Source organism: Cherax quadricarinatus, chromosome 42, assembly GCF_038502225.1.
Source record: "Cherax quadricarinatus isolate ZL_2023a chromosome 42, ASM3850222v1, whole genome shotgun sequence".
In the NCBI taxonomy this organism is placed as follows: domain Eukaryota; kingdom Metazoa; phylum Arthropoda; class Malacostraca; order Decapoda; family Parastacidae; genus Cherax; species Cherax quadricarinatus.
In genome coordinates, this window is record NC_091333.1 from 32,346,949 (window position 1) to 32,370,580 (window position 23,632).

At 38.8% G+C, this 23,632-nt stretch overlaps 1 protein-coding gene across 1 annotated transcript in view; it reads right to left on the reverse strand.

Annotated features, from left to right (window-relative positions):
• Window positions 1–23,632, reverse strand: part of LOC128695545 (uncharacterized) — a 100,055-nt gene that overhangs the window by 2,838 nt on the left and 73,585 nt on the right. The window contains exons 5-6 of the mRNA XM_070093172.1: window positions 6,008–6,256; window positions 5,467–5,550 (exon numbers count right to left, since the gene is read on the reverse strand). Coding sequence (XP_069949273.1) covers window positions 5,467–5,550; window positions 6,008–6,256 — 333 coding nt within the window. The remainder of the gene's footprint in view (window positions 1–5,466; window positions 5,551–6,007; window positions 6,257–23,632) is intronic.

Here is a 23,632-nt window from a genome sequence, read left to right on the forward strand (position 1 = left end):
TTTAAAAGATTTATCAATTACGTTTCTTGGGTATTTCACATCATTAGCTATTTCAATAACTTCACAGCAGTAGTGACAAACATTGATTGGTACACTGAGCTAAAAATCTACATAGATATTGACGAATGTATTAATAATTTTCTAAAAAAAAGACCCAATACCTCTATAACAAGCATTGCCCTAAAAAAACTAAACAGATGACAGCTAAGAGACTGAACAGTCCCTGGCTAACATTCAGCATCCTCAAATCCATAAATACAAAGCACCTATACGAAAAACAGTACAGAATGGGTCTCATAACCAGAGACCAAACAAAACGTTACTCGTCAATCCTAACCAGCCTAATAAAAAGGGCTAAAAAATTGTATTATGAGAACAGATTATCCAACTTACGAGGTGACATAAAAAAGACCTGGAAAACCCTTTCAGAAATACTAGGAACAAAAAAGATAACACGAAATAGCGAAATTGAATTAACAAAACCAGATGAACCCCAATTCCTACCTACTGAAACAACAAACAGACTCAATGATTTCTTCTCCACTATAGGAAAAAACCTTGCCAATAAAGTCCCAAGCTCAGATACCCCACCCAATGACTACCTCACTGGCAACTACCCGAACACACTGTTCCTAGCTCCGACTAACCCAGCTGAAGTCTCCCTTATTATCAACAAACTAAAAAACAAGACATGAGATTTAAATACCTTACCACCCATTATATACAAAAAAGTGTCACAGGTGCTATCACCAATCATTGCAACACTCTTTAACAAATCCATTGAATCCTCTACCTTTCCTACAGTTCTCAAAATAGCAAGGGTCACCCCGATCCATAAAGGAGGAGACCACACAGACTTGAATAACTATAGGCCAATATCTAACTTACACGCTCTCTCTAAAATCTTTGAAAAATTAATCCATAAGCGTATCTATTCCTACCTCATCTCCCACAACATACTCAACCCCTGTCAATTTGGGTTCAGGCCTAATAAAAATACTAATGATGCTATTATCCACATGCTAAAACATATTTATACAGCAATAGAGAAACAAGAAGTCCCACTGGGGTTCTTCATTGACTTACGTAAAGCTTTCGATACAGTTGCACTATGGTATAAGAGGGCACCCCCTCAACTACCTAGTCATACCTCAGCAACAGAAGCCAATATGTGTACACAAATGGGGCAAACTCTTCCGCACAGTCAATTACAGTTGGTGTCTCACAGGGAAGTGTCCTTTGCCCTCTTCTCTTTCTCATATACATAAACGACCTACCAAATGCATCGCAACTACTCAAACCCACACTATTTGCAGATGACACTACATACGTCTTCTCTCACCCGAGCCCAGTCATGCTAGCCAATACTGTAAATACTGAATTACAGAAAATATCAACCTGGATGAGGACCAACAAACTTACTCTAAACATTGACAAAACCTACTACATTCAGTTTGGTAACAGGGCTGCAGATGTGTCTCTTAACATAATGATAAATGAATCACCTATCACAAAACTCACAGAGGGAAAATTCCTAGGAACCCACGTTGATAATAGACTCAAATTTCAAACACATATACAACAAATTACCAAAAAAATTTCCGAGACCGTAGGCATACTATCGAAGATACGGTAATATGTTCCACAGTCAGCCCTCCTGGCCCTATATCACTCACTTATTTACCCCTATCCCACCTATGGAATTTGTGCATAGGGCTCAGCAACAATAAACCATCTCAGACCACTAATCACCCAACAAAAGGCTGCAGTCAGAATGATAACAAATTCCCACTTCAGACAGCACACTCCACCAATATTCAAAACTCTAAACCTACTCACCATACAAAACATCCATACTTATTACTGTACCTACTACATACATAGAACACTTAACTCTGACAGAAACCTTCCCCTCAAACATCTCCTTACCAACCTAAATAGAACACATGACCATAACACAAGACACAGATCACTCTTTAATGTTCCTCGTGTCCATCTCACGCTATGCAAAAACTCAATGCACATAAAAGGCCCTAAAATCTGGAATTCATTATCTGTGAATATAAAAGAAACACTTTATAAATTCAAGTCTCTTCTCAAAAATCACTTACTCACCCACAACTAAATATATACTGAATAACTGTATCTCATAAATTGTATCTCATATATGTCTCATTATTGTATCTCATAAATGTCAACCTGTGACCCAATCAAACTTTGTTACTATTTAACTTCATTACCTAACATAATACTCCATTCTACTGATTACACAGCAACACAGTATATGACCATATGATCTGTCTTTGTAATACTCATTTGTACTAAATTGTTATCTGTTTTACAATAATTTTTGTACCACTGAATATATCATTGCTTAGTTAATCTTAAGTTAATTTTAAGCCTGCCCATAATGTTCTGCATACAAGGGGCTTTGGCAAGCTGCACTTTGAAAATTGTATTCCCTGTACTTCTCTGTATCATGTTCAAATTAAATAAATAAATAAATACTGATTGTACAGCAATGCAAGCAAGCATACGACCTGTTTTTGAAATACTCATTTGTGCTTAATTGTTATCTGTTTACAATAATGTTTTACCACTGAATACTTCATTGCTTAGTTAATCTTAAGTTAATTTTAAGCCTGCCCATAATGCTATGCATTCAAGTGGCTTTGGTATACTGCATTTAACTGTATTCTTTTGTACATCTCTGTATCATGTTCAAATTAATAAATAAATAAATAAACAAATAAAAACTCTGCACTGCAAATACATAAAGCTGTCAAAAACATTGATGAGAAAACAGACAGTTTAACTTTATCTTGATGAGAAGAATAATAGTGTAAATGGGAACAGTTATTTGTAGGTTTTCTGTAAATTTTAATTTTAATTCATTTGTGGAAAATTACATTTACCTGGATGAGTCTCATTATATACATAACAAAGATAATTATTATTTATCAAAGTTATAGAGACAAGCAGGAATTTTTAGGGCACCTAGGTCGCAAAAACGTCCCCCTTCGATACCTACCATCTATCTCTCCACAAGTTGCTCTAGACCTATGTTAATTGCAAATGAAATGTATATACACACCAAGAATTCTGGTAAAATTATTATAATTTTTGTGGACTGTATATTAAAATTAATAAATGATTACATATACACATTTATATAACAGAAAAAGAATTTATAATCATAACACCAATTTGTCTGGAGATTACTGTGTATAATACTCAAAAACCTCCCTCTAACCAAATTTATGATGATAATACTGGCCAGAATTACAAACATAATTTAGATAGCTTCTGAGGTTCCTGGAGCTGTCCTGTACATCGATTTAATGCTCAAATTATGCAGAAATGCACATCCAACAATTTCGGCTCCTATTTGAGAGGTGTAAGCCCAATATAACCTCTAGAGAGACGGAAATTCTTCTTATTTTCACTAACGTTTTGTTGGCTCATTCAAAAACACAATGGCGAGTGACCTCTGCTCGTCCACGCAGGCGCCGAGCTTCCCATTTTTTATAACATAATTTTTATTAAATACAATATAGGCCATCAATTTACATATAAAATACTGTATTTCCGGAAAATACATACAGTATTTTCCACATCATTATTACTCTTAATAATTAAAACATCTAGAAAGGGCAATGAGTTATATTCTTGAAACTCAACAGTAAAGTTTATAGAATGGGCTAAGCTATATATATTTAACACATTCTTCCCTAATAGAGCTAAATTGTTCAGATATGTTGATGATATTTTATGTCCTATGACCAAGAATATAGATATACACCATTTTCTTGGCAAATTAAATAGCTTAGCCCATTCTATAAACTTTACTGTTCCTTGATAACTCTGAAGGAGGGGTGTTAATGTTGCAGTTTAAAAACTGTAGTGTAAAGCACCCTCCTAGCAAGACAGTGACGGAGTGAATGATGGTGAAAGTTTTTCTTTTTCGGGCCACCCTGCCGTGGTGGGAAACGGAGAGTGTGATAAAAAAAAAAAAAATATATATATATATATATATATAAATATATATATATATATATATATATATATATATATATATATATATATATATATAGATATATATATAAACTTTATCGCGATAAAGATTACGGTCAAACTGGTAAACATCTCGAACTAAGATTAAAACAACATAAATATAGCATTAGAACTGGACAAGATTCCAATGCTCTATTTATTCATGTAAGAGATTTTAACCATCCAATTGATTTTCAAAAAGTTGAGAAAGTAGTATCAAGCAAGTCCATGGTCGACAGGAATATAATTGAATCTTGTTTCATAAAAAGCAGTTTTGACAATAATATGAATATTTCCTTTGGTTTATATAAATTAGATCCATTTATAATTAATAGAATTTGGGAAGAATTTAATAATACACTGGACAAATAATCTTTAAAATTTCTTATTTCTTGGGTAGAATAGTTTGTGGGGTGAGTTGTGCCAAGGACCTATCCAAGTTGGGTCGGCGCACGTCAGGTGTTTAACCGTTGTGGGATCTGATAGTGAGGTGCCGGCCAATCCCCTTATATAGCTCCCTTGGATGCTTTACTTTCATAGTTTCTTGATAATGTGAGTAGTCACGAAAGCGCTTGGAATTTCTCTATTCGTTCAGAGTGGTTGTTTTGCATATATATACATATATATATATAATATATATATATATATAAATATATATATAATATATATATATATAATATATATATATTATATATATATATATATATATATATATATATATATATATATATATATATATATATATATATATATATATATATATATATATATATATATATATATATATATATATATATATATATATATATATATATATATATATATATATATATATATATATATATATATATGCATAACAATTCGGAAACAGGCGAAATTATTCCCATTCCCATTCACATGGCCATAATTCAAGTGTTAGTACCTTTTTCTAAAGACTGATGTGTAAATTGCTTAGAAAAAGATGAAGATTTTGCCAGATAATGAAATATTAATTTTTTCTTTAGTTTTTACAACCTTCAATTTTCTCAACGTTTAGCCAGGAAAAAAATTAGCTCCTTTTATCTTTAAAAATATTTATATTAGAATCACGGGGGAGCGATAAACCCGTTGGGATTATACGGCGCTGGTGGGGGAAGGTATGAAAGGTATTCAGGCTTAATTCAGGGAACCGGAGCACAGATTCAATTCCCTAGATCAAGAGCCCCTCACCAGCGTCAAGGAACCTTCCTTCAGGAGTTCTTTAAGATAATTGTTACATTAGCAATAAAACTTTCACAGCCTAATACCCAGCGAAGAAAGCTCTGGTGAAAATGGTTGGAATTACAAGAATTAAGCCATGTATTCAGGAAACATGTTTCTTTAGGCGAGATCTTTAAGTGATTATAAAGCGTCAACGAGGTTTGTGGAACTTACCTGAAAGAGCTTTGCAAAGTACTGGTGTCTAGCTTCACCGGTCTTCTTGTTGACATCGCTGGAGATGTGGAGTCTAACACCAATCTGGCAACAGGAACTCAAGCTGATCAAAAAGTCATGCTTCTTGTATTCAGTATTGTTTAATGATTAACTGTCTTACAATATTACTTTACTCACATAAAAGTAATTAAGAAGTGTTAATTAGTACTGTAGTAGGCTGAAACAAAAGTTCTATGTGAAACCTGGTTTGATTTGTGCCGGTTGGAACAACAGTTTAACTCACGAAATTGTAATGACATAATGCAAACATACCATACCACGGGCGGGGTTAGAACCCGTGATCAGAGAGTCATAACTCCAGACCGGCACGTTAGTTGGATGAATCTTATTGCAGCCAGCTGGCCCAGTGGTTATAGCGTCTGTCTCTAGTTTTATGACTCTCTGATCGCGGATTCTAACCCCACCTGTGATATGGTTTAACAACAATTTAATCAAAGGACTGACAAAGGGGTTCTTGTTCACGAAGTTACATAGCACTGACCTGCCTCACATCTAGCGTGTGTAAACTAGTGATGACTTGCTGGAGGAGGATCCACTCACGACCCTCCAAATCACTCTTGAGAAACTTGATCTGACGACCTGTGTGTCTGAGTGTGGTGGCAATGTAATCAAGAGAGCGGCGCAGCTCTACCTTACCACCTTCCCCAGGCAGATCATAGGGAAAGGCTGCTATGTTCCAGGCGTGCTCCCGCCAGTACTCTGACCTCTGTACATGTTCTGCTTCCGTCACCTGACATGCATCCATACAAACCATGTTACAATTGTATAATCATAATAGCATTCACAGTATATACATATTATAGAATATTAGGATGCATAGTATCGGTTCTTCAAGTTCTATAAAATCAGGGACCGTCATGATACATAACAAGAAGGCCCTTGAAGGTAAAATCAGGGGAATGAAAATACATAATATCAAGGTACTTAACGTCAAGGCCATTCATGATATATAACAAAATTCCACGAAGGCACAAAATATGAGGGGCCCATCAAGTTGTATTGAAACTTCTTAGTTTATATTAAAACTTATCACGTTTAGATGTAAATACAGCATCTCCTCATTTAGCGACGTACTCGTTTGCCGACGCCTCGGACTTACGACGGGCTCTCTGACCAGTATGCATGCCTAAATAATGTATACTAGAACTGATTTTCTTTATTCTGTTTATTACAATATACAGTACACTACTGTATAAACATTGAAAAATACACCAGAAATGTTATAAGTGGTGCAAAGGTGACATTAAAACATTATCAAAGAGAGTTTACAAAAACCCACTACCATTACAGTATGCTCCTCGCTTAGCGACAAACTCGTTTACCGACGTCGTCTTGGGAATGTGACTCCGTCGTTAAGTGAGGAGAGGCTGTATTTAATATGATCTGACTTTCCTGTTTTATCACGCTGACTTTCCTGTTTTATCATGCTGACTTTCCTGTTTTATCATGGTGACTTTCCTGTTTTATAATGCTGACTTTCCTGTTTTATCATGATGACTTTCCTGTTTTATCATGGTGACTTTCCTGTTTTATCATGATGACTTTCCTGTTTTATCATGGTGACTTTCCTGTTTTATCATGGTGACTTTCCTGTTTTATAATGCTGACTTTCCTGTTTTATCATGATGACTTTCCTGTTTTATCACGCTGACTTTTTTGTTTTATCACGCTGACTTTCCTGTTTTATCATGCTGACTTTCCTGTTTTATCATGCTGACTTTCCTGTTTTATCATGCTGACTTTCCTGTTTTATCAGGCTGACTTTCCTGTTGTATCATGCTGACTTTCCTGTTTTATCCTGCTGACTTTCCTGTTTTATCACGCTGACTTTCCTGTTTTATCACGCTGACTTTCTTGTTTTATCACGCTGACTTTCCTGTTTTATCATGCTGACTTTCCTGTTTTATCATGCTGACTTTCCTGTTTTATCACGCTGACTTTCCTGTTTTATCAGGCTGACTTTCCTGTTGTATCTCGCTGACTTTCCTGTTTTATCCTGCTGACTTTCCTGTTTTATCACACTGACTTTCCTGTTTTATCATGCTGACTTTCCTGTTTTATCATGCTGACTTTCCTGTTTTATCATGCTGACTTTCCTGTTGTATCACGCTGACTTTCCTGTTTTATCATGCTGACTTTGAAAACTTTTCCGGATGCAAAATTGTCACGCAGTTGGAAATACTAATGATTATTATTTATGATGATTATTATTAATGATGATTATGGACCAAATTTTTGGAATGGCTTTTATTGTTAGGAAAATTAATCCTTAAGACTTTTGTTGTTAAAACATGAAGTCATGTTGTTGTGAAACTATACCTGGAGGGCATTCTGAGTGTTAACACCCCCATGGCCAGGTTCATGACCAGGCCTCGCAGTGGATCACAGCCTGAACAACCAGGTTGTTACTGCTGGTTGCACGCAGACAGACACAAACCACAGCTCGGCTGGTCAAGTACTGACTTTAGGTGTCTATCTAGACCTCACTTCAAAACAGTTAGGGGCCTATTGGTAATCCCTTATGTATGGTGGCAGACACTTGAATATAATTCTGCTGTGACACATTAGTGGTTGATTAAGTTGTCATTGAGTAATTAATGAGGACTTTGTTGCAGCTCAGTTGTTTTTTTAATACATTATTTATTGAAATTTGTCATACCATAATAAATTACACAATGAATACATGAATAATGAAAATCTAATTACACTATGTAATACAGTTTTTGTTCCTGACAAGTAAGTGTTATTTTCCATCTCATTTTATTGCAAAACTGTAGAAAATATCCATTATTCCTTTCTTTTGCTTTTGTGGTTTACAGGTTGAATTTTTGACAAAAAATGGCCAAATTTCAATACTTTATGCTAATTTTGGATGATAAAATAAATAAAATTTACATAAATAAAATAAAATTTACACAAATTTTATTTTAAACTTTCTGAAACATTAAAAAATAATAAATAAAAAAAATCGACACCATGCCTAACCCTTCTAGGGTAGGGTAGGTGCCTGAGCCCGAGCCTTTAGCTCATAAGACTGTCATTCCCATTAGCCCCCTTGAGGCGGGGATGGCAGACCAGAGAGGCCTAGCTTGTGGCTAGGCCTGGGGACAGTTGGTCCCAAAGATGAGGAGGTACTTGTGCCTCCTCCCATGGGAGACTTAGGTCTCAGACACTCCCTAAAGAGGGAGCCAAAGCCGGGCCACCACTTGGAAAAGGCCCGGGCCGGGAGAATACCGGCTAATCTTTAATAATAATAATAATAAATAAAAAAAAAAAAAAGGGTAGGGTAGGTGCCTGAGCCCGAGCCTTTAGCTCATAAGACTGTCATTCCAATTTGCCCCCTTGGGGCGGGGATGGCAGACCAGAGAGGCCTAGCTTGTGGCTAGGCCTGGGGACAGTTGGTCCCAAAGATGAGGAGGTACTTGTGCCTCCTCCCATGGGAGACTTAGGTCTCAGACACTCCCTAAAGAGGGAGCCAAGGCCGGGCCACCACTTGGAAAAGGCCCGGGCCGGGAGAATACCGGCTAATCTTTAATAATAATAATAATAAATAAAAAAAAAAAAAAGGGTAGGGTAGGTGCCTGAGCCCGAGCCTTTAGCTCATAAGACTGTCATTCCCATTAGCCCCTTGGGGCGGGGATGGCAGACCAGAGAGGCCTAGCTTGTGGCTAGGCCTGGGGACAGTTGGTCCCAAAGATGAGGAGGTACTTGTGCCTCCTCCCATGGGAGACTTAGGTCTCAAACACTCCCTAAAGAGGGAGCCAAGGCCGGGCCACCACTTGGAAAAGGCCCGGGCCGGGAGAATACCGGCTAATCTTTAATAATAATAATAATAAATAAAAAAACATCGACACCATGCCTAACCCTTCTAGGGTAGGGTAGGTGCCTGAGCCCGAGCCTTTAGCTCATAAGACTGTCATTCCCATTTGCCCCTTTGGGGCGGGGATGGCAGACCAGAGAGGCCTAGCTTGTGGCTAGGCCTGGGGACAGTTGGTCCCAAAGATGAGGAGGTGCTTGTACCTCCTCCCATGGGAGACTTAGGTCTCAGACACTCCCTAAAGAGGGAGCCAAGGCCGGGCCACCACTTGGACAAGGCCCGGGCCGGGAGAATACCGGCTAATCTTTAACTAACTAATAAAAAAAAAAATTGAAGAGAGAGAGCCTGAGCTTGCTACCATCTGCAGCTCATAAGACTGCCATCCCCACGAGCCCCTTTGAGGCGGGGTAGATGGCAGACCAGAGGCCTAGCTTCTCCCTACGAGCCCCGTGAGGGCGGGGAATGTGGCTAGGCCTGGGGGCACTTGGTCCCAAAGATGAGGAGGTACTTGTCCTTCCTCCCATGGGAGACTTAAGTCTCGAGACACTCCCCAGATAGGGAGCCAAGGCCGGGTCACCACTACTTGGAAAAGACCCGGGCCGGGAGAATACCGGTGAATAAAAAAAAAAAAAAAAAAAAAAAAAAAATAAAAAAAAAAATTGAAGAGAGAGAGCCTGAGCTTGCTACCATCTGCAGCTCATAAGACTACCATCCCCACGAGCCCCTTTGAGGCGGGGTAGATGGCAGACCAGAGGCCTAGCTTCTTCCTACGAGCCCCGTGAGGGCGCGGAATGTGGCTAGGCCTGGGGACACTTGGTCCCAAAGATGAGGAGGTACTGTACCTCCTCCCATGGGAGACTTAAGTCTCGAGACACTCCCCAGATAGGGAGCCAAGGCCGGGTCACCACTACTTGGAAAAGACCCGGGCCGGGAGAATACCGGTGAATAAAAAAAAAAAAAAAAAAAAAAAATAAAAAAACATCATCGACATCATGCCTAACCCTTCTAGGGTAGGGTAGGTGCCTGAGCCCAAGCCTTTAGCTCATAAGACTGTCATTCCCATTTGCCCCCTTGGGGTGGGGATGGCAGACCAGAGAGGCCTAGCTTGTGGCTAGGCCTGGGGACAGTTGGTCCCAAAGATGAGGACGTACTTGTGCCTCCTCCCATGGGAGACTAAGGTTTCAGACACTCCCCAAAGAGGGAGCCAAGGCCGGGCCACCACTTGGAAAAGGCCCGGGCCGGGAGAATACCGGCTAATATTTAATGATAATAAATAAAAAAAAAAAAAAAAAAAGCCGGGGGCATCGATACCATGCCTAACCCTTCTAGGGCAGAGTAGGTTCCTGAGCCCGAGCTTTTAGATCCTAAGACTGTCATTCCTATTAGCGCCCTTGGGGTGGGGATGGCAGACCAGAGAGGCCTAGCTTGTGGCTAGGCCTGGGGACAGTTGGTCCCAAAGATGAGATGGTACTTGTATCTCCTCCCATGGGAGACTTTGGTCTCAGATACTCCCTAAAGAGGGAGCCAAGGCCGGGCCACCACTTGGAAAAGGCCCGGGCCGGGAGAATACCGGCTAATCTTTAATAAATAAATAAAATAAATAAATAATAAAAAAAAAAAAAAGCCGGGGGCATCGATACCATGCCTAACCCTTCTAGGGCAGAGTAGGTTCCTGAGCCCGAGCTTTTAGATCCTAAGACTGTCATTCCTATTAGCGCCCTTGGGGTGGGGTTGGCAGACCAGAGAGGCCTAGCTTGTGGCTAGGCCTGGGGACAGTTGGTCCCAAAGATGAGGAGGTACTTGTGCCTCCTCCCATGGTTGACTTAGGTCTCAGATACTCCCTAAAGAAGGATCCAAGGCCGGGCCACCACTTGGAAAAGGCCCGGGCCGGGAGAATACCGGCGAATCTTTAATAATAATAATAATGATAATAAAACCCAGGCAGGGAGAGTACCGGTGAATAAAAAAAAAAAAATGGCCTGAGCTCGCTACCACCTGCAGCTCACAAGACTGCTATCCCCACAAGCCCCTTTGTGGTGGGGCAGATGGCAGACCAGAGGCCTAGCTTCTCCCTACGAGCACCGTGAGGGCGGGGATGCTTGGTCCCAAAGATGACGGGATACTTGTCCCTCCTCCCATGGCAGACTTACGTCTCGAGACACTCTCCAGATAGGGAGCCAAGGCCGGGTCACCACTACTTGAAAAAAACCCGGGCCGGGAGAATACCGGCAAAAAAAAAAAAAAAGAGCAGTTTTTCTAGATTTGCGAGCAGAAACACATCACTTTCCTGTTGTAAATTATTCATTACCTTTGTAACTTCTCATGATTGTGACCAGATCTACTTGGAATTCATTACCTTTGTAACTTGTCCGGCTATCATAATTCTGGGGTCCAGTTCCTGGACCCATTATGTACCTGTGTAATCTTTTGACTACCACCCACAGGATTGGTGTGTAAAATATATAATACATTTTCCAAAAATACTGTATTTGTATGCAAACTAATAAAATATATTGTATTTAATAAAAATTATATTATAAAAAAATGGGAAGCTCAGCTCCTGCGCGGTCGAGTAGGGAAGAGTCACCATGTTTTTTTGAATGAGCCAACAAAACATTAGTGAAAATAAGAAGAATTTTCGTAACTCTAGAGGTTATATTGGGCTTACACCTCTCAAATAGGAGCCGAAATTGTTGGATGTGCATTTCTGCATAATTTGAACATTAAATCGATGTACAGGACAGCTCCAGGAACCTCAGATAAGCTATCTAAGTTATGTTTGTAATTCTGGCCAGTATTATCATCATAAATTTGGTTAGCAGGAGGTTTTTGAGTATTATACACAGTAATCTCCAGATTAATTGGTGAGTGTTATGATTATAAATAATCCTTCTGTTATATAAATGTGTATATGTAATCATTTAATAATTTTAATATACAGTCCACAAAAATTATAATAATTTTACCAGAATTCCTGGTGTGTATATACATTTCATTTGCAATTAATATAGGTCAAGAGCAACTTGTGGAGAGGTAGGTATCGAAAGGGGACATTTTTGCGGCCTAGGTGTCCTAAAAATTCCTACTTGTCTCTGTAACTTTGATAAATAATAATTATCTTTGTTACCATTTACTTGTATGCATGTAATGAGATTCATCCAGGTAAATGTAAGTTTTCACAAATTTAGTAGCCCGTTGGTCCTTGTTCGAGCCGTTTGTAATTAGTGAAGTCATTAATTACTGAATTAATTACTTAATAATTAAATGTGAAATGACAGAAGGAGGTGGATGTTAGGTCCACAAATTTACTTAATGTGTAGTGGATTATAATTATTTCAATACTAATTTTGCAAGACAAGTCTGGCAAGGATAAGCCAAGCCTAGCAAGGATTTATATAAGTGTATTTGTATAATATTAATTTTGATAAGCCAAGTCTGGCTAAGGTTTGTATTAATGTGTATTTAAAACTTATATTATAATTTTCTTACATGCAATTGCTTACCTCAAGTGTAGCTAACATTATTAATGTGTATTTAAAATTTATATTATAATTTTCTTACATGTAATTGCTAAGCTCAATTGTAGCTAGGATTTATTCAAAGGTAAGTTGTAATATTTACCTTTATGAAGTGCATAATTTAGTACATACATACATGCATATATATATACATACATGCATATATATATATATACAAACATCTAGGTTTTTCTCCTTTTTCTAAATAGCTCTTGTTCCTCTTCATTTCTTCTATTGTCCATGGGGAAGTGGAAAAGAATCTTTCCTCCGTAAGCCATGCGTGTCGTATGAGGCGACTAAAATGCCGGGAGCAATGGGCTAGTAACCCCTTCTCCTGTAGACTTTTACTAAAAAAGAGAAGAAGAAAAACTTTATAAAACTGGGATGCTTAAATGTGCGTGGATGTAGTGCAGATGACAAGAAACAGATGATTGCTGATGTTATGAATGAAAAGAAGTTGGATGTCTTGGCCCTAAGCGAAACAAAGCTGAAGGGGGTAGGGGAGTTTCGGTGGGGGGAAATAAATGGGATTAAATCTGGAGTATCTGAGAGAGTTAGAGCAAAGGAAGGGGTAGCAGTAATGTTGAATGATCAGTTATGGAAGGAGAAAAGAGAATATGAATGTGGAAATTCAAGAATTATGTGGATTAAAGTAAAGGTTGGATGCGAGAAGTGGGTCATAATAAGCGTGTATGCACCTGGAGAAGAGAGGAATGCAGAGGAGAGAGAGAGATTTTGGGAGATGTTAAGTGAATGTATAGGAGCCTTTGAACCAAGTGAGAGAGTAATTGTGGTAGGGGACCTGAATGCTAAAGTAGGAGAAACTTTTAGAGAGGGTGTGGTAGGTAAGTTTGGGGTGCCAGGTGTAAATGATAATGGGAGCCCTTTGATTGAACTTTGTATAGAAAGGGGTTTAGTTATAGGTAATACATATTTTAAGAAAAAGAGGATAAATAAGTATACAAGATATGATGTAGGGCAAAATGACAGTAGTTTGTTGGATTATGTATTGGTAGACAAAAGACTGTTGAGTAGACTTCAGGATGTACATGTTTATAGAGGGGCCACAGATATATCAGATCACTTTCTAGTTGTAGCTACACTGAGAGTAAAAGGTAGATGGGATACAAGGAGAATAGAAGCATCAGGGAAGAGAGAGGTGAAGGTTTATAAACTAAAAGAGGAGGGAGTTAGGGTAAGATATAAACAGCTATTGGAGGATAGATGGGCTAATGAGAGCATAGGCAATGGGGTCGAAGAGGAATGGGGTAGGTTTAAAAATGTAGTGTTAGAGTGTTCAGCAGAAGTTTGTGGTTACAGGAAAGTGGGTACGGGAGGAAAGAGGAGCGATTGGTGGAATGATGATGTGAAGGGAGAAAAAGTTAGCATATGAGAAGTTTTTACAAAGGAGAAGTGATGCAAGGAGGGAAGAGTATATGGAGAAAAAGAGAGAGGTTAAGAGAGTGGTGAAGCAATGTAAAAAGAGAGCAAATGAGAGAGTGGGTGAGATGTTATCAACAAATTTTGTTGAAAATAAGAAAAAGTTTTGGAGTGAGATTAACAAGTTAAGAAAGCCTAGAGAACAAATGGATTTGTCAGTTAAAAATAGGAGAGGAGAGTTATCAAATGGAGAGTTAGAGGTATTGGGAAGATGGAGGGAATATTTTGAGGAATTGTTAAATGTTGATGAAGATAGGGAAGCTGTGATTTCGTGTATAGGGCAAGAAGGAACAACATCTTGTAGGAGTGAGGAAGAGCCAGTTGTGAGTGTGGGGGAAGTTCGTGAGGCAGTAGGTAAAATGATAGGGGGTAAGGCAGCCGGGATTGATGGGATAAAGATAGAAATGTTAAAAGCAGGTGGGGATATAGTTTTGGAGTGGTTGGTGCAATTATTTAATAAATGTATGGAAGAGGGTAAGGTACCTAGGGATTGGCAGAGAGCATGCATAGTTCCTTTGTATAAAGGCAAAGGGGATAAAAGAGAGTGCAAAAATTATAGGGGGATAAGTCTGTTGAGTATACCTGGCAAAGTGTATGGTAGAGTTATTATTGAAAGAATTAAGAGTAAGACGGAGAATAGGATAGCAGATGAACAAGGAGGCTTTAGGAAAGGTAGGGGGTGTGTGGACCAGGTGTTTACAGTGAAACATATTAGTGAACAGTATTTAGATAAGGCTAAAGAGGTCTTTGTGGCATTTATGGATTTGGAAAAGGCGTATGACAGGGTGGATAGGGGTCAATGTGGCAGATGTTGCAGGTGTATGGTGCATGAGGTAGGTTACTGAAAGCAGTGAAGAGTTTTTACGAGGATAGTGAGGCTCAAGTTAGAGTATGTAGGAAAGAGGGAAATTATTTCCCAGTAAAAGTAGGCCTTAGACAAGGATGTGTGATGTCACCGTGGTTGTTTAATATATTTATAGATGGGGTTGTAAGAGAAGTAAATGCGAGGGTCTTGGCAAGAGGCGTGGAGTTAAAAGATAAAGAATCACACACAAAGTGGGAGTTGTCACAGCTGCTCTTTGCTGATGACACTGTGCTCTTGGGAGATTCTGAAGAGAAGTTGCAGAGACTGGTGGATGAATTTGGTAGGGTGTGCAAAAGAAGAAAATTGAAAGTGAATACAGGAAAGAGTAAGGTTATAAGGATAACAAAAAGATTAGGTGATGAAAGATTGGATATCAGATTGGAGGGAGAGAGTATGGAGGAGGTTGATGTATTCAGATATTTGGGAGTGGACGTGTCAGCAGATGGGTCTATGAAAGATGAAGTGAATCATAGAATTGATGAGGGGAAAAGGGTGAGTGGTGCACTTAGGAGTCCGTGGAGACGAAGAACTTTGTCCTTGGAGGCAAAGAGGGGAATGTATGAGAGTATAGTTTTACCAACGCTCTTATATGGGTGTGAAGCATGGGTGATGAATGTTGCAGCGAGGAGAAGGCTGGAGGCAGTGGAGATGTCATGTCTGAGAGCAATGTGTGGTGTGAATTCGTAGTTTGGAAGTTAGGAGGAGGTGCGGGATTACCAAAACTGTTGTCCAGAGGGCTGAGGAAGGGTTGTTGAGGTGGTTCAGACATGTGGAGAGAATGGAGCGAAACAGAATAACTTCAAGAGTGTATCAGTCTGTAGTGGAAGGAAGGCGGGGTAGGGGTCGGCCTAGGAAAGGTTGGAGGGAGGGGGTAAAAGAGGTTTTGTGTGCGAGGGGCTTGGACTTCCAGCAGGCATGCGTGAGCGTGTTTGATAGGAGTGAATGGAGACAAATGGTTTTTAATACTTGACGTGCTGTTGGAGTGTGAGCAAAGTAACATTTATGAAGGGGTTCAGGGAAACCGGCAGGCCGGACTTGAGTCCTGGAGATGGGAAGTACAGTGCCTGCACTCTGAAGGAGGGGTGTTAATGTTGCAGTTTAAAAATTGTAGTGTAAAGCACCCTTCCGGCAAGACAGTGATGGAGTGAATGATGGTGAGAGTTTTTCTTTTTTGGGCCACCCTGCCTTGGTGGGAATCGGCCAGTGTGATAATAAAAAATAAAATAAAAAATCAGTGTTATTAATTAAGTTGAATTTAATACATTACATCATGGCTGAAAATGAGGAAATTAATGTAGAAGACAAACATATGGAATATAGAGCAAAAAAAGCATCACTGCAGGCTAGAAAAGGTCATGTAACCAAGGCACATAATAAATGTTTCGAATTAACGAATCAAGAAACTGTGAATACTGATGATTTAAGATTCTATTTAGATGCTTTAGGTAATAGATATGATTCATACAAATTATATTACAACAAATATGAAGGAGATTTGTTAGTAAACTGTTTAGATGAGACTGAAGTAGATCTTATGATTAATCAGTATTATGAATTAGAGGAAAAGATTCTTTCTTGTAAAAGTCAGGTCTTGAATAAATTAAAATGTGTAAACTAAGCAGTTAATCAATCTGCTCCAACAAATAAGATGTCTTTGCCAAAACTTGCAGAATTATGTTTACCTGTATTTAGTCCTGGAGAAAATTGGGAGGAGTTTTGGTCAATTTTTAAAGCAGCTGTGCATGATAGAAGTGACCTAGCCTGTGCAACTAAATTATTTTACCTCAAAGGACAGGTAAGAGGAGATGCTCACATACTTATACAAGCCTTTCCTAATGTAGATGACTCTTACAAAGAAGCAGTTGACTTGTTGAAAGTCACTTATGGTAATATAGAACAAAGTAGGTTGGATCTAGTGAATACCATTGTTAATTTAAAATCTCCAGATCACACTTACAAAGGTTTACAGCAGTTTAGAGTTAAACTGGAGAGCACTCTCAAAACTTTAATTAATAAATATAATCTGAAGGAATCAGACTGGTTATTGAGTGCCATTGTACAGAATAAAATAAGCTGTAAAATACTTGAAGGGCTCTCGAACAAGTATCACAAAGGTTATTTTGGTCTGGAGGAAATAAGACTAGGTCTACAAGAATTAATTGTTCAGTTGCAGACCAGCCAACCAACTCATTTTAAAGATGCAACACATAATCACATAATAACACATAATAACTCTGAGGTATCTGTCATGTTTCACAATGGGAAAAATTATCACAATGTTAATCAAAATTCATTTCCTAAAAAGAGTTGCATAGGTGCATATCAAGTAGGAGGAATCAGAAATAATGATTCTCCACAAGGTAAGTAGAATAAGAGTAGCCCAATTAATAAGAAACCAGTCAAAGAAAAGAGAGATTGTCTCTTCTGCAAGGGTACTCATTTTTCTAAGAATTGCAATGCATACAATTCATGGAATGATAAAGTTGAAAGATTGGAGGAACTTGGCAGATGTATCAAATGTCTACGTAAACACAATGTAAAGGATTGTCATGCCAAATTAAATAACTATTATCAATGTCACAAAGGAAGACACCATATAGTCATGTGTAAGGGTCTATATGATAATGTTGATAATAATGATAATGTTGACAATCCAGACACAACAGTGGCTAATGTAAAAATTGCTGCTAATGTTAATAATGATGGTTTTGCTGAAGTAGCCATACCTGTGTTACAGGTAAAAATTGATGATAAAAGGCATAAATAAAAATATGTAACTGCATTATTAGACCAGGGATCCCAGTGTACTTTCATAAAACGTAAATACCTTGATGGTATGAAAGTACAGATGGGAGATCCTACAACTCTAAAATTATCTGGTTTTCTCTCAGATAAAAGGGCTCAATTGTATGACACTGTTTATGTAACTGTCAGGTTGGGCAATGAGAAAAAACGTGTTAATGCAGTAATTGTAGATAGACTTCCAGAGAAAATATCTACAATAGGGCTTAGTAAAGCTACAGAAAGACTTTCTCATGATGTAAATTTAGCACCTTCTGGTGTAAATGATGATTCTGTAGGCCCAATAAATATTTTGATAGGTAGTGACTATTATGCCTCCTTTGTAAAGGGTATGGTAAAGAAATGTGGTGTCACCCTTTTAAAGACAGCAGGAGGCTATGTAATGTATGGTAGGATTCCTCGTAATAATAATGCATGACTAGAGGAAACTATGAATACTATAACTGTGTGTCTTACTCATGAAATTGTACCCCAGTATAATTCTTCCATAGAGGATGGTGTTGAGCCAGTGCATAAATTGTGGGAATTAGCATTGGAATAAATGTAAATGAAGAAATTCCAGACAATTCTTTTACTAAGGAACAATAGCTGAGAGATGTAAAATTTGAATCTGGACAATACTGGGTACGACTTCCGTGGAGACTGAACCATCCAGAATTGCCCACTAATTACAGAACGGCATATTGACAATTAAAGGCTCAGCTCCGCAAACTGAGTAAGACACCAGAATTGTTGACTGCCTATAATGATATAATTACTGAACAATTAATTAATAAATTTATAGAAGAGGTACCTCCTGAGCAAGCCAAAATTTATGATCACTATTTGCCACATCACGGAGTGAAGAAGGATTCTAAGACCACTCCTCTGAGGATTGTGTTTAATTATAGTGCCAGGAGTAACAAAAATGTACCTAGTTTAAATGACTGTTTGATGAGAGGTCCGTCATTGACGGAAAAATTAGGAGATATTAGGTAGTAGGTTGGCAGACAGCAGCAACCCAGGGAGGTACTACCTTCCTGCCATGTGAGTGTAAAACGAAAGCCTGTAATTGTTTTACATGATGGTAGGATTGCTGGTGTCCATTTTTCTGTCTCATGAACATGCAAGGTTTCAGGTACATCTTGCTATTTCTACTTACACTTAGGTCACACTACACATACATTTACAAGCATATATATACCCACCCCTCCGGGTTTTCTTCTGTTTTCTTACTAGTTTTTGTTTTTGTTTATTTCCTCTTATCTCCATGGGGAAGTGGAACGGAATTCTTCCTCCATAAGCTATGCATGTTGTAAGAGGCGACTAAAATGCCAGGGGCTAGTAACCCCTTCTACTGTATAAATTACTAAATTTAAAAAGAGAGATTTTCGTTTCTCTTTTTGGGCCACCCTGCCTCGGTGGGATACGGCCGGTTTGTTGAAAGAAAGAAAAGATCTTATTAAATTTCAGGATGAAGAATTATGCCTTTACGGCTGACATAAGTAAAGCTTTCCAAAGAGTGGGTTTACAAGAGGTTGATCGGGTATTGTTTACCATAGTCACCCCGTGTAGACACGTGAGAAAACTTAACCACCCCTGGTCACTGCAGGTGGTCTCTTCGACCTCACAATCTTATCCATATCTATCCGAGACCAGTATAAATTGAATAGCACCCACAAGTACGGCGCTACTAATTAATTGTGGACTGCATAGATTATATCTGTTTAACTGAATGAAGGGGGGGGGGTAGGTTGCACATGGATATATCCATCAAGGAAAACCACTTGTATGTAATCCCACCACTTACCACATATACTCTGGTGGTCACTTGATATAGCTGGATCACCCACAACCTATCCAATTACAACATACCTAACTGGCCAGTATCAGTCTGCTATAACTAGAAGGGTTACTTAACTGTGGGTAATTAATGCTCCTTATTTCCTCCATTCACCATCTCATTTAGATGTCCTGCTACACCGACACGGCTCTTATTCCAGCAGGACGAGGTATCCGTTGGTTTGTCCCAGTTTAGAAGTCGTGACTCCATAAAAACTTCACTATCCTCGGGACAGGAACCACGAGGTCTACACATGTTCACTCAGAGCAAGGCAACTTATTTCACTTCACGCATTCTCTTAACTTAGTGTTATTATCACTGATTACATTGCAATTCACAAGACAACATAATGTCTCATAATTATTATACACATTAGAGGTCACTTCATTAAGATCTGAGAAAAATGAGTGATGATTAAATCACGGTTATTTACCCCTGGACACACTCCATGGCGGCGCACCAGTCACCACTGGATCTACCATTATTCACTAATTTTACCACTTATTACAGCGGTCCCGTAAATCACGTTCACTCACTCTTCACCAGGGACAATTACGACACTTCCTATTAAGAAGTGAAGCCTATGTTAATCCTTAGGCCGCCGTGAACACCAATTTCCTGGTCCCATGCTTTCCCAGCCTCTTAACTCCATTCCAAACACTCTCGCTCCCTGATGCCCCATCTCAACCTATCCCTTGCCCATCAATGCAGGCACAGAGCTTCCCTGTTGGTTCTATTCCATTTTCAAATACATTTTTTTTTGGACCCATATCAATACGTTAAACATCTATTAAGCACTATTGCTTCAGAACATTAAAATATTTTCCACACCAGGATTGTACCCGCTTCTTATGGCCTGAGAATCCTAGTGACCCACTTAGCTCTCTGAAAACCTTTCGCTTTAGGAGCGTATTATTTAGTGCTACATCCAGTCAGTTCCTACTTCAAGTGACGATAAATGCACACCTTAAATGTATAGGAAGTCCATTGAGTAAAGTAATGATCAAACAATTTTATGTGGACAATTTCCTGGGTGTGAAGTCAACTGAAGAGGAACTGTTAATGACTTATGGAGAGGCCAATAAAACAATGCAATATGCAAATATGCCTCTGAGAGAATGGAATAGTAATTCGTCCAAATTAAAGCACAAAATAAGTAAATATTACCCTGGAGATGAAGTGCCAAAATGTAGTACTGTATTTGCATTAACTTGGGATAGTGAGAGAGATTTGTTAATGTTAATAATTACAGTCTGCCCAGTAAATTAACTAAGAGAGTTTTGCTTGCTGAAGTTTCCAAATGTTTTAATCCACTAAGTTTAGTGTCACCCCTTACTATAAGAGGGAAATTATTAATACAAGAAGCATGGAAGCTTAAATGTGCTTGGGATGAAACTCTACCTAAGGAATTCGTTAACAGGTGGGATGAATTGTTACACCCTTTTGTTCATTTTAAGTACTGTTTCTTATCACAATGGTATACTTTTACATGTTATTATGAATTAATTGGTGATTATGAAAAAATTCCAATGTTGGATTTCCCACGCCAGGTGGCAAATCCAGATGGGAAAAATATACTCCACATTTTTTGTGATGCTTCAAAATTGTCACATGGAGCAGTTGCTTACCTACAATGTAATAGTGTTATTTCTCTTGTTATGTCTAAGGCTAAAGTGTCTCCAATTAAATCACGTACCTTACCTCAGTTGGAATTAACAGCCATTTAAGTAGGTGTCAAATTAGCTAATTATGTAAGAAATAAGCTGTAACATGGTTTAAAGGACCGAGCTGGTTGGTAAATAAAGCTAATTGGCCTGTACAAAAGGCGCATATTGCTCCTGTTGAAATTACTGTGACCACCACTCCAATAGTTTGTCCTTCCTTAGCCACTGATATAAATAGGTATTCTTCTTTACCGAAACTAACCAATGTAACAATGTGTTTAAATTTCTAAACAAGATGAATATCTCATAAGTTTTCACATCCTCTTGAATATTGGATAAAGAGGGTACAGGAAGAAATCTATGGAAATTATATTAAATTAATGATGGAAAGTAAAATTGTGAAAGGTTCCATAACAGAGAAATTGGGGCTGTATTTAGAGAACAATGTAATTAGGTGCAGAGGTAGGTTACAAAATGCTGAATTGGGTGATTATACTAAACACCCTATGTTACTGCCCAAAACTCATCATCTAACAAATTTAATTGTTCTAAATGCCCATAAAAATGTAATGCATGGTGGGGTACAAGATACCTTAAATTGTATTAGGGAAACTTTCTGGATTCCACAAGGACGGCAAAGTGTAAAAAGGGTGATTGAAGAATTGAGACACTTATGCAACACATGGGAATCTTTATTGAAGAAATGTTTCGCGACACAGTGGCTTCATCAGTCCAATACAAAGTAGAAATGGGTAAGGAGAGTAGAAGTTCGAGGTAATCAGTCCCTCAACCTGGAATCGATGTGTTCAGTCCATCACTCTTGTAGGAAGTGCAGCACAGGGCCAGAGAGGTGTCTTATATACTGCAGTGAGATGAGTAGAAGCAGGAGGAGGCAGGATCACAGTGGGACCTGCCACTAGTGTAAGTAGGTCGTCGTCCAAAGGTTGGGCAAGCGTTGAAGTCTTTGTACCAAGATCCTTTGAAGCCACTGTGTGGCGAAACGTTTCTTTAATAAAGATTCCCATGTGTTGCATAAGTGTCTCAATTCTTCAACTTGTCGGTTTTCAAACCATTCATCACATCTGTCAGACACTGCTACATCATGGGATCTTGGTACAAAGACTTCAATGCTTGCCCAACCTTTGGACGACGACCTACTTACACTAGTGGCAGGTCCCACTGTGATCCTGCCTCCTCCTGCTTCTTCTCATCTCACCGCAGTATATAAGCCACCTCTCTGGCCCTGTGCTGCACTTCCTACAAGAGTGATGGACTGAACACATCGATTCCAGGTTGAGGGACTGATTACCTCAAACTTCTACTCTCCTTACCCATTTCTACTTTGTATTGGACTGATGAAGCCACTGTGTGGCGAAACGTTTCTTCAATAAAGATTCCCATGTGTTGCATAAGTGTCTCAATTCTTCAACTTGTCGGTTTTCAAACCATTCATCACATCTGTCAGACACTGCAACATCATGGGATCTTGGTACAAAGACTTCAACGCTTGCCCAACCTTTGGACGACGACCTACTTACACTAGTGGCAGGTCCCACTGTGATCCCACCTCCTCCTGCTTCTACTCATCTCACCGCAGTATATAAGCCACCTCTCTGGCCCTGTGCTGCACTTCCTACAAGAGTGATGGACTGAACACATCGATTCCAGGTTGAGGGACTGATTACCTCAAACTTCTACTCTCCTTACCCATTTCTACTTTGTATTGGACTGAGGAAGCCACTGTGTGGCGAAACGTTTCTTCAGTAAAGATTCCCATGTGTTGCATAAGTGTCTCAATTCTTCAACTTGTCGGTTTTCAAACCATTCATCACACAAAAAGGGTGATTAAATCTTGTGTATTATGTTGCCGTGTGGAAGCCAGATCCTATGTGTACCCAGGTCCTCCACCATTGCCAAATGAGCAATTTGAGTCGTTTAGCAACTGTATGTATGTTCTGTAAATACAGTGTTTTATAGGTAAATTGATGGCCTATATTGTATTTAATAAAAATTACATTTTAAAAAATAGGAAGCTTGGCGCCTGCACGGACGAGCAGGGTGAGTCGCCATGTTTTTGAATGAGCCAAGAAAAAAATAGGAAGCTCGGCGCCTGCAGGGACGAGCAGGGTGAGTCGCCATGTTTTTGAATGAGCCAAGAAAACGTTAGTGAAAATGAGG